The sequence below is a fragment of the Tyto alba genome, unplaced genomic scaffold (genome assembly GCF_018691265.1).
Source record: "Tyto alba isolate M040663 unplaced genomic scaffold, T.alba_DEE_v4.0 Super-Scaffold_15, whole genome shotgun sequence".
Lineage (NCBI taxonomy): Eukaryota > Metazoa > Chordata > Aves > Strigiformes > Tytonidae > Tyto > Tyto alba.
In genome coordinates, this window is record NW_024881277.1 from 120203 (window position 1) to 131486 (window position 11284).

Below are 11284 nucleotides of genomic sequence, written 5' to 3' on the forward strand. Positions count from 1 at the left end.
GCGATGCCTTCGTCTCCTCCTCTGGGCAGGGATGGAGCCTCCCTGGGATATGGGCACGGCACGGCAGGGTGAGTGCCAGCATTTTAAGGGGAGATTTGACAATGCTGATGCACTACTGGCTGATGCAATGATCTCCATTTCTAATATGTGCGGGGTGTGGGATATTCCTTACCACCATCCTGGCATTTCCTGTTTCCCTTTGCTACACTCTTACCTATCCCACTCCTTTTCTCTCTGCTTGGACAGGCAAAGGGGATCCCACCAGGTCAGCACTGCGCACTGCCATTGCCCATCCTTGGCTGTGAGCCCCGTGACTCTGTTCTCACGACGTAGTCGGCGTTTCCAGGAGGAAGCAGTGTCTCACTGCCCGCCTCTGCCTCAGCAAGAGAGGCGATGCAAGCCCCCGGCATGCCAGGTAATTGCTGTGCCGTGGTCAGCCGCTGGCACCCATCGGGATCGCTGTGCGTCAGCAGGCTCTTCCCCCAGTCCCGCTCTTGCACGTCACGTCAGCATCCAAAGGGGAAAGTGCTGTGGGCTCGCGGCACCTGGGCCACGTTCCGCAGATGATGGGGAATGTAACTCTTAATCCAACGCACCTCCCGCTGTAGCTGCATCCCAGAGCTTGCCATGAGTCCCTTGAGGCCCAAGAGCAGCACAGAGTGGGATCCCTCCCGTGAGCCGAGGTCCAGAGAGATGCCCTGACTCCCCAGCTGGGCAGGGGCTTGGAGGGAACCTCCCCGTCCTCCTGCATCCTCTGTGCCTGAGCCATGCGGAGGCTTTACCTCTCCTCTCTGCTTTTTGGCAGTGCTGTCAAGGCTTGGGGAATATCAACGTGGCAAAGTGCATGAATTTCCTCCAACAAACTCAGGTACTGAGCCTGGGGTCCTTCAGTGGGAGATAAGTCCAGAACTCTGGGAGCAGCTGCAGGCGGTGCCCATGCTGGGGAAAAGGCAGAAGTGGGGAGGGAGGCTCAGGTGTCTCTTGAGAAGTCCTGACTCCATCCCCTGGTGATGTGGGAGCTGCCCGTGGGCAGGGAGAGTTGGGGGTGGCACTGCCTGCTGCAGGGACGGTTTCTTCTGTCTGTGTCCCTCGAAGCAGCGACTGCTCGAGCAGATGCGCTCCCCACCATGTGCTCCTTCTGAATGCCTCAGTTTTGTTTGGGGGGACAACCTGTCCCAAAGGGTGGGAGGGTGCCTCCGGGCACCAGCACTGGTGGGAAACAGAGACTTTCCTGGACATATGAGACGTGCTGCAAGCTTACAGTGGTGCATTGGACAGACTAACATCCCCAATTGCATCTCCAGGTGCGGTCGGCGAGACAAGCCCCACTGTGTCCCGTCCCCAGAACATCGCAAGTGTTCTCTGTCCCCAAGATGTGCGGAAGGGCTGCATGATTGGCACAGTGGTAATCGTGATTTTCCTACCACTTGCACTGCTGCTGTGCTACGTCTTCGTCCGGCAGCGGAGGAAGAGCAAAGAGTAAGTCGATGATTTTCCCCCCACTGCTCCCTTGCATGGCTGCTCGTGGGCCTTGCTCTGGAAAGGAGTCCCTGTGTCCCTCCTGCAGCCGAGTGCCTCAGCGGCTTCCTCTCTCCACAGACATGCCCCTGCACCTTGGGGACACCGGCTGGAAACCGGCGGGTACCCCTTGCGCCCGGTCAGCCCCACCAGCCACCCCGGCATCCCTGACAGCTGGGACCAACAACAGCAGCTGCAGCCCCCGCCTGAAACACCGGCACGTCCACCCTCCGGACGGGATACACTGCCACCACCACCGCCACCGCCGCCAACCCCTCCTGCCCCCAGCCCAACACTGGACGCCTCAGTGCCTCAAAATGGGCCCAGCTCCACCAAACTCCAACCCAAACGTCCTCCCCGTCCCCCGAGGCCATGGGTCCAGCCCTCTGACAAGGGCTGAACGCGGCCCTGCCAGGGTAGGGGTTGAGGATGGGAAGACAGAGTCCCCCACCCACAGCTTCGGGGGGCAGCCCTTTCACCCCCCCATGAAGAGGGTCAGAGTCGGCGCACAAGTGTCCATGTGGCCCTAATAGCCAAATCCCACGAGGCACCGAGCACTGGCTCATCTCCACGCCCAGCCGCGGCTGTGGATATGCCCACTGTGTCCACTTGCGGTGGAGGCAGGCAGGAGCCAGGCACGGGGGGCTCCTCTGACTGGCGTGCACAGCCCCCATGGGCTGGGGGGGCGTTCCCCTCACTCCCCCCAGGCACACAATAAAGTTACTGTAAGCAGAAGATTGCTTTGTGTCTGAAGTTTATCAACTCTTTTGGCCTGTAAAGATGAAAATCTTTACACAGTTAGCAAGCTGTGGTAGTCTACAGGAAGTCTTTAAACTTCCCTTGTTAAAAGCCAAGTTCCAAGTGCTATTTTTCCAGTCACCACGCGCTTTTATTCGAGGAAGTGTGAAGAAGATGATGACACTGCAGCTGTGGAGCTGCCTAACTTTCCCCGAGCAGCAGCAGCAGCAGCAGTAAAGACGAAGGCGTTCGCTGCCTACCACAGCCAAGGGCTGAGGCTCCAGCCGGCCCCCAGCCTTCCCCACACGGTGGGGAGCAGCCAGCGCTCGCAACGCCAGCGCTCTCGTGATTAGGCACCGCTCCGCAGCATTCCTAGGCCCGCTTTTAACGGAACCGCTTGTTAACGGGGCTTTCCACAGAGGTGGCCACCCGTCTATCATCCACCGCCTCTCACGCCCATTGGGTTTGGGGCCGTGCGGCACCGCCTCCACCTGGGACGCTCTCCCCTCACTGGACAGCGGGGAAAAAGTCTCCGCTCCCTCCGCCATTTCTGCCGAGGTGGCCTCGGGCGCAGTCGCCAGATGGCGGCCCCGGCGGTCGCCCCTCAGCCTCCGCAGTCGACGGGTCCTCTCCTGTTCTGCTCGAGAAGCCGTCTCGCCTCGGAAGGCGCTCCGTTAGCGTGGTGTTACTCGACCGAAATCCCTCGTCTGGTGCGTGGCAGGGGCTAGGGCTTCCCGCAGGGCGGCGCGGGCTCTCCCGCGCCCTCGTTTTCGCGCCTCTGGCAGCACACCGCGGCTGCTGTCACGGACGCACCCGGGCCGGGTGCAGAGCAGCGCGCGCGGCTCTGCCCCTGCCGTGGCGGGAAGAGGGGGGCGGGACCGCTGCTCCACAGACAAGGCCCTCAGCCAACGAAACGCCTCATGGGGCGAGAGGAGGTGCAGGAGCGCTGGCCGCCTAGGGCCGGAGTTCAGCTCCTGCCGGGCTCGAAGAGGCAGCCCCCCGCGGGAGCTCCCCTCAGAGGGCTCAGCGGGCGAGTGTTCGGAAGCCCTCCCCTTGGGACGGGGACAACCCCGAAGGGAGCTTGGTGGGATTGAGTGCCCTCAGCCCCCCGCCCCCCTCGGTGAGTGAATGGTGCCTCGGGGTGAGCTTGAGTGAGCGCTTGCCCCCTTCGGGCACCTCTGAGGGGCAGGTTTCCCCTTCGGAGAGTGGGTGCGCACCTTGGTATCATCACTGTTCACGTGCCGTCGTTGTCGTTCTTCCGTGTTGCTGTGCAGCAGCAGCGTCCCCAGCTGGTACGTGGAACTTAGTTAACTGTTATGGGGGCGTTGTTTTGGCTGCCCTGTCCCCGTCATCTCACTGGCTTCGGCTGTTTGGATTTGGTTGCAAACTAAAGTTTGTTAAAGCTTCTTGTCCGTGTGAAGCCGCTTTGGTATACCTCGGTGACCTGGTGATATTCCTGGTGGGATTTTTTGAATGTTCTGGGGGACGCCCAGGGCCTGTAGGGCGCATCAAGGTCTTTCAGAGGAGGAGAGGTGGTCCTTCAGCTTGCTGGTCTGTCTGCAATACCGGAGTCCTCGGGACTAGTAGATGCTCAGGGAGGGAAGTGCTGTGTTTCGAAGCAAACTTGAAACACAGGTCTGTTTTCTGTGCCTCTCAATTCTCACAAGGTCACTGGGCTAGAGATACCTTGAAAATGTGGGAATGCACAGAGTCGTCAGTCTTTGTTTGCAAGGAATGCAGAGTTTCTGTTTTCTTGTTTGGAGAAATGTTAGAAATAAGGAGACGTCTTTGAGTTCTTAACAGTTGTGTAAAAGTTCAGGGAGTTTGAATGCTGAAGTTCTTAGGTGTGTGGTGTCCTGTCTTAATACTTCACAACTAACGTTTTTTATCTCAAATGTGGGAAGGGAACACGGCGCCTTGGTTTCGGCGATCAGAGCAACAAACAGATGAGACGGTGCCCCGACTCCTGTCTGGACAAGACAGAGGTTTTGCACGTCGAACAAACGAAATCGTGATGCCTGAACAGCTGAAAGGTGAAGCCCAATGCAGTTTTCATCCTTGTACAGGTAAAACGTTGTGAAATAAATTTGGCCGGCTGCTAAATTCCTTTTTACTTCCAGGTGTAAATGGACTCTGTTCCTGATGAATACAGACGCTACAGCACAGCCCATGTTGGGGTGAGCACCTTTTGCCGGGTGTCTGCCAGGTACAACCGAGAAGCGCTTTGTTAGCCCCTGCACTCCCACTGTGGGTCACAAGATGGGGTCTGAATACCCAGAGAGACAGCTGTGCCAGCAGCACGTGCAGCAGCAAAACACCACCTTGCCACTGTATTTTGCTTGGGTACCGTAATAAATCTCGCTAGCACGCAGAGAGGGCTTCCGAGAAGTAGCAGTTATTAAATGTTATTTTTCCGGAGTCCTGTTCAGGAAGGTGGAAAGAGGTAAATTCAGGGACCGATTTTTAGTAAGTTACAGGTGGTGCTGCCGGCAGTGAGGAGGGTTGCTGGAGGGCTGGATTTGCGGGAGGAGCAGAGTGCTGTCATGAGGCGGACCATCCCATCCGTCAGATAAATGAGGAGGGATCCAGAAGCGTTTTCCCCAAATGAAGCATTCTGTGGACGGCACCTTTGTTTTCGAAGCAGGAGATACTTCCTGAGTGTCGGTGTTCTTTTGCGCCTGAGACTTTGCCAGATGCGCGCTGGTTCATGGGTGGCTGTTGCTCGTTATACCCGTAATTGGGAGGTGGCTTTGGTTGTGGCTTAGAGAACAATTGTTCCACGGTATGTCCAGTCAGGCACCAGCCAGTTGTTGACGTGACAGTTTTTTCTTTGGAAAGTGAATTGTTTTATGACTTTCTGCCCAACTCACATCTTGTGTTTGAAAAGAAATGCCAGCCCATCTCTTTTACTGGACTGCGCGTAGCTGTGGCTTAGCAGGCCGTTTTCGATAGCGCTGATTATTTTAAAAGCAGATCAAGGGACATTGAAACTATGTGACTTGACATGTACTATCCTAGGAAGAGTCTTTGGTCTTGCAAAATAGCGCCCAGTAGTGCTGCTCACCTTCCTCTCTGTTTCTTCAGGACAGATAGGAACGCGAGAATCTAAATCTGTTCCTCGTCTAAGAGTCGAGACACTAGTGTAAAAGTGACAGCTGAAGGTTTGCTCGCAATTGGGGCGTTCACATTTATCCACCATTTCCATGTGAATCCTGCCATGTCAAAAGAAGCGTTTGAAGTTCTGTTGCAACCTCTTTTCACAGCGTCTGCTTATTCACGTGCAGCTTTCCCGAAGAACCTCATAATGTTGTTTGGAGAGGTGCCACGCACCACCCAAGAGGTCAGCAGGCCCCTCTGCAGCTTTGACAGCCTCCAACGCTGTCGGGCCCCCCTGTCGTTACGAGGGGCCCCTTTCCAGTGCCTGCAGTTCCCTAAGGCAGGCTGGGATCCCAACATGCAATGGAAATGTTTCACATCTGTGTCTGCTTCTAGATGAGGCTGCTGGCAATGGTTATGAGGCTTCTCACCTCAATGTTGGTTGGGAATCTTTGGGCCATCCTGGAGGTAAGTTCTCAACGTCCATTTTGTTGAAAGAGTAAACACTGACAACTTGGCAAGAGTTTATTCACGTGCAGATTTCCTGAAGACCCCCTCAGTGTCCATGGCCTCCCAATGTCTATGTCCAGTATTCCTGTCCTCCAGCCTGAGAGCAACCTCACGGGTAATTCAGAGGCAGCAAAGAGCATCTACCTTTTAATTTTTTCTTTCCGTGTGAAATGCAAGTTGCTCGTTCATGCGGCCGACGCGCAGACGTGCAGAAGAGCAGAGAGGGAAAGGGTCGGGCTGAGTGCCGTGCCCCAGGGCGCTTTCCCTTGCGAAGCTCTTTGCCGGCCCCTGGGAGCCTGAGCTGCTCCCTCCCGGTGCCAGCTGCCAAGCCAGTGGGCTTCTTGGGCTGACTTCAGAGCTGGTGCGAGCTCCAGGGAGTCCTTTCTCCCAGCGGCTCCACGCGTGGTTCATTTTGTCCCAGCGTGGTGCCACTGCAGGCACACGGTAACTCTTTGCACCAAGCTCCTGAGCGGAGGGGAGAGAGGAGTGCCGTGGAGTAATCCCGTCTTTGCCCGGCGCTCCTGAGCTGCCACTCCGATCTGAGGAAGTATCCTGGACTGTGTCACCGGAGCCGTTCTGTCCTGTGCTTCTTTGCAGAAGGTGATGCAGCTTTGCAGCTGGGTTCCGGGTCGGCGACTGCGGGAGATGGCACGGGTACGTCCTGGCTTTTCCCTCCCCTTCAGAGCTGCCCACTCACAGCCCAAAGGTCAGCCGGCCGGGCGCCTCTGCAGGTGGGAGGACGGAGACCTGCCCGTGGGTGCCCTCTCCTTGCGTGACCCCCTCACCGCTCCTGCGATTCGCGTCTGCCAGTGTAGATGACGGGAGCTTCTCTGGGTGATTAATAATTACAGGTGTTCCCGACGGGAGGACTTTTCCAGCTCCTCGGCTGGATCCGGCGCAAGAGTCTGGCTGGCATCCCAGGGGTGAGTATTCTGTCCTCTGCTCACCTCACAGGCTGTGCACTGGTTTTCTGCAATTTATTCATGTGGAATCGTACCAAATACGTTCTGTTAAGCTCCTCCAAGAGCTGAAGGAGGAAAAAACTCCGGGAGCCATCAGAAGTCATTTAGCAAATACTAGAGGAGCTGGAGAGAACACAGGGTGGGTATACTTCGCTCTGCCTTAGCCGTGAGATTCGTCAACTGGAGCTCTTAGATCCGTGTCCAGACACGCCGTCGCCTGCCCAGCAGGCAGGGGTCGAGCAGAGCCTCGCAGCAGCGATGCTGGGTCTCACGCCTTGCAGGCGCTGGCGAGCCACAGAGATGGGGCAGAGCCTCTGCTGCCAGTTGTGGCTCAAGCCAAGTGCCAAGGGCAGCTGGTGCCCCCGTTTTACCATCACGGCTCACAGCTGGCTTGTGCAGATGTCGGCAGGCAGATTTATTTATCTAAACCTTACCGATGTCTTTGAGAAGCGTTGCCTCCTGGAGGTGCCACCGCCCTGATGGGGAACGGTTCCACCTGACCCAGCTGTCCCATTTTCTTTTTCAAGAGACCGACGCAGTGGCTGTGCAGGAGTCGGCGTTTCCAGGAGGAAGCAGTGGCTCACTGCCCGCCTCTGCCTCAGCAAGGGAGGCGATGCAAGCAGCGGAGTAAGAGCAAAGAGTCAGTGATTTTCCCCCCACTGCTCCCTTGCATGGCTGCTCGTGGGCCGTGCTCTGGAGAGGAGTCCCTGTGTCCATCCTGCAGCCGAGTGCCTCAGCGTCCTCCTCTCTCCACAGACATGCCCCTGCACCTTGGGGACACCGGCTGGAAACCGGCGGGTACCCCTTGCGCCCGGTCAGCCCCACCAGCCACCCCGGCATCCCTGACAGCTGGGACCAACACCAGCAGCCGCAGCCCCCGCCTGAAACACCGGCACGTCCACCCTCCATGGCCCCCACTGCCCCTGGTTCCCCCAGCCCAGGCCCCATCTGAAAAGGCACCCCTAACTCCCGAGCCCGCTGGTCCGGCCCTCTGCCAAGGGCTGGAGGCGGCCCCGCCAGGGTAGGGGTTGAAGGTGGGGAGACAGAGCCCCCCACCCACAGCTTCGGGGGGCAGCCCTTTCACCCCCCATGAAGAGGGAGAGGCTACTCTTTTAGTGCCAGCTTCCCAACAGTTACTAATTTGTGGTGGGACAATAAATCGTGCAGCAGACCATATGTACTACTTGCCTCTCATTCTGTTTACCTTTCAATGTGGCTTTCTGTTGTTTGACAGAATATATAGGCAGCACGTATGGCTGGGAAAGGAAGGCTGAACGTCAGGAGATAGTGCTGTCATTTATTCTGTCAGCAAATCTGTGAAATCTAAATTTTCACTAATGCTAGTGTTTGCATTAGTGCTGCAATGCGGGGGAGGGTGGCTGCATTTTCAAAGTGATCTTTGTTGATGTCGTTTGCATTCTCCAGTTGCTGCAGTTCTTGTTTGCGGACGTGGCGATCGGGACTCTCATCTGAAAAAAACAAAGGCATTGGACATTCTGAGTGATGTGTTTGGCTAGGTTGGTGGTACTTGAAAGCGTCTCCTGGCACGCAGTAGAGAGGTGATCCTTGATATTATTTCCTCTGACGAGCTTTTCAAACTACTGTTGCATTCACACGTTACGTTTTGGTGGGTCCTGATTAGAGGCTCTGCCTTTTAGTTCTCATTTCTCTCTTTCCCTTAAGCCTTCTGTCCTCCTGTGGAAATTGTACCAAATTTTCGTGCTGTTCCAGGAGGGTTTTTGCTTGCCGATTAAGCTGTCCAGAAGCTTCGGCCTCATTTGAGATTGCCTGCGGTTTCTCCAGTTTTGTGGAACACTCGTGGTGAAACACAGACGTTGACTCAGCAGTTAGCATCCGTTTTAACTGTTAAGCAGGTATTCTTTATTAGCAGCACTGGGGATCGCTCCACCGCGAGTGCTCCAACGGACAGGTAAAATCACAGAGAATTTCTGTTGATTCAAAGCAGTGACAGTGGCAGTGGCGATTGTTCGTCCACGTTTCCTTCGGTCACTATTTTCCCTTTTCCTGTATACCCTCCATGCTGCTTCAACTGACTTCTCCAAATCTCTTATCTCTGGTTCCTTCAACTTTTGCAATTTCCTTCTGTCTTCAGATGATTGCCCCCAAAATAACGATTCAAGCTGTTGTTGTCCAATATCAGGTGAAGGATCTAACGTAGTATATTTACGCATCGCAGATCTCAGTTTATCTCAAAACTCGGTTTCAGTTAGGCCCTGCTTAATAGCACACAGGGCTGACCAATTTACAGCTTTTGGTATTGCACCTTCCGATCCAGATTTGATCCATCCTTGATATTGCTTCAACAGCCTATATTCTGCATCATCAGCAGGGTTCCATGTAGGCTCAGTGAGGGGAATACAGGCGTCCACCCTCCCGGCAAGACCCCAGCCGTCATTTGTGCCTCTACCTGGGTTCTTGCCGTCTTTAAGACAAGCTGTTTCTCTGTCTCTGTCAATGCATCCAGCATTAAATCGATATCTTTCCAATCGGGATCTTGATTTTTTTTTTTTTTTTTTTAATTATTTTTTTACAATCTTTTAGCTACCCCCGAGGGATCATCTGTCTATCCTTTAAGTATCGCTTTCCAGGTACCTAAATCCCCCATGGAGAAAGGAACTTTAATGGGCTCTTCAGGCCCTACAGCTTGTCTTAAAAGGGCCTGAATTATCGGTCCCATTTTACTGCGAGTTTTGTGGGTAATAGGAGAGAAATTTTTGCTTGTCCCCAACTCCTTTATTTCTTCTCTTTCGTGTCTGTTGCCTCCTTCCCCTCCTGCTTCTCTCCTTCTCCCTCCGGGACATACGCAGTCCTCTAACTCCTTTTCAACCTCTTGCTCTTCCTCTCTCCTCTGATGTTTTTGACACGGCTGAGCTATACTGCAGATTGAACACCACCGAGGAATAGGACCTTGTTCCTTCTTCCTGTCCTTTTCCAAGGCAAGCACCAAGGAGTCTTGGGGTGGCATATTTATTCCACAATCTCTCTGCTGCTCCGGGTGATTTCTTAGAGAAAAGAACATCTCTGCATATCCTACTTCATCCCATTTCTTTCCTCATCTTAAAAATAACATCAGTTGCATCAAGAGTATTATAATCCGACGTCCCCTTAAAAGGCCACCTTTCCCCATCTTCCAGTTGATATAGTGGCCACCACTGATTCACAGTATTTTATGAGAGTCTTCTTTTTGCCAACCCTCCAGGTGGTCCACCTCAATCTTTCCAAGGGGCTGGTACACACACGAGTGGACTTTTCTTAAGCTCTCCTTCACTTTGCCGACTCCCCATGCTAACCGTGCTTCAGGCTTCCTTCCCAACCACAATCTGCCTTTACACTCTCAAGAGCGCTATACCACCAATCCCAATCCGCCCACAACTTCCATGGAACACATTCAATATCGCTACCAAAATATACCCGGGTTTTCTGACTACGTCTTACGCAACTCAATACCAGCACAGGTACACAAATATTATTATCGGGATGTAACCAACAGTTATTCACATAATCATTCGCTTTGCCCATCTCTGGCTGTTTCCCTCATGGGATAACAGAACGGCTGACTGGGGTTCTACACTCGCTTCCTATAAAATGCGCGTCTCGGTCACTCACATGTATTCGCAATACAGAAGAAGAGATTATTTACCAAACTTACAAAAGCCTGTCCCCGGGCACTCGCAAGCACCACAATTCACAACAGAGAAGCCTGTCCCCGGGCAATTGCAGGCACACAAAATTCACAATACAGAAAAAGATTATTTACCAAACTTGCAAGACCCTCACAGGCAATTGCAGACATGGAAAATTCCAACTATGTCGTTGCGGTGCTAGCAAGCCGGTATATGCTCACTGCTCACCCTGCATTACTGTGGAATAATTCCTAAAATGACCACAATACAGCCTTGTTCACACATTAAGGAAAGGTATAAAATCCAAAAGCGTCGAGTGTAAAATGCAGCTGCAGCTGGTATGCACAGAATCCACCACGTCATCTGCGATTCCCGGGACAGCATTGCTTGCAAAGCACCACGGGGAGCCAAGCGGGCTGGAGAGCTCACGGTGTCTCCCCGGGATGGTACAGCAAGTACAGGAACAAGGTGGTACCACAGAACTGAGAAGCTGCACCCTGGCCACCCTGAGCCAACGTCCTGTCGGATTTTGATGCAGTGCTGTCCTTTGTGCGAACTTTGCTCATTACAGGGTCATTATAAGACCAAACCACACCTCCGTCCCAAAGGCTACCCGCCTCCAAGGTGCGACCACCCCTCTTTGAGTCTGCGCTGTGATTTTTTGTAATCTGTACCTTTAAATGTCAGGCAAGAGAATTTTACTCCAATCCTAATAAATGTATTTATGCCTAGAGTCACTCAAACTCCACCTTGAAGGTAAAAAATAGTATAAAAATAGCCCGGGAAAGGGGAAGGGGTGGAGAAGACACCACCGTG

At 54.0% G+C, this 11284-nt stretch overlaps 1 protein-coding gene across 7 annotated transcripts; it reads left to right on the forward strand.

Moving 5' to 3' along the window:
- The first annotated feature begins 4411 nt into the window (after positions 1-4411).
- Positions 4412-8004, forward strand: LOC122153156 (translation initiation factor IF-2-like). Of its 7 annotated transcripts, none has more exons than XM_042789253.1 (7): positions 4412-4433; positions 5541-5596; positions 5749-5820; positions 6460-6593; positions 6714-6785; positions 7352-7464; positions 7581-8004. In XM_042789253.1, the coding sequence occupies exons 1-7, from the start codon at positions 4426-4428 to the stop codon at positions 7774-7776; spliced, it is 651 nt and encodes a 216-aa protein (XP_042645187.1). In that variant the 5' UTR covers positions 4412-4425; the 3' UTR covers positions 7777-8004. The 7 variants fall into 7 exon arrangements, with proteins under 7 accessions (XP_042645187.1, XP_042645186.1, XP_042645189.1 ...); XM_042789252.1 differs by having other exon boundaries at positions 7352-7451; XM_042789255.1 differs by having other exon boundaries at positions 6460-6516.
- The last annotated feature ends 3280 nt before the right edge of the window (positions 8005-11284 follow it).

Coding starts and splice junctions, on each gene's coding strand:
- LOC122153156 (XM_042789249.1), top strand. Junction 5,597..5,748: donor TGCCACGCACCACCCAAGAG/GTCAGCAGGCCC, acceptor GTCTGCTTCTAG/ATGAGGCTGCTGGCAATGGT. Junction 5,821..6,459: donor ATCTTTGGGCCATCCTGGAG/GTAAGTTCTCAA, acceptor GCTTCTTTGCAG/AAGGTGATGCAGCTTTGCAG.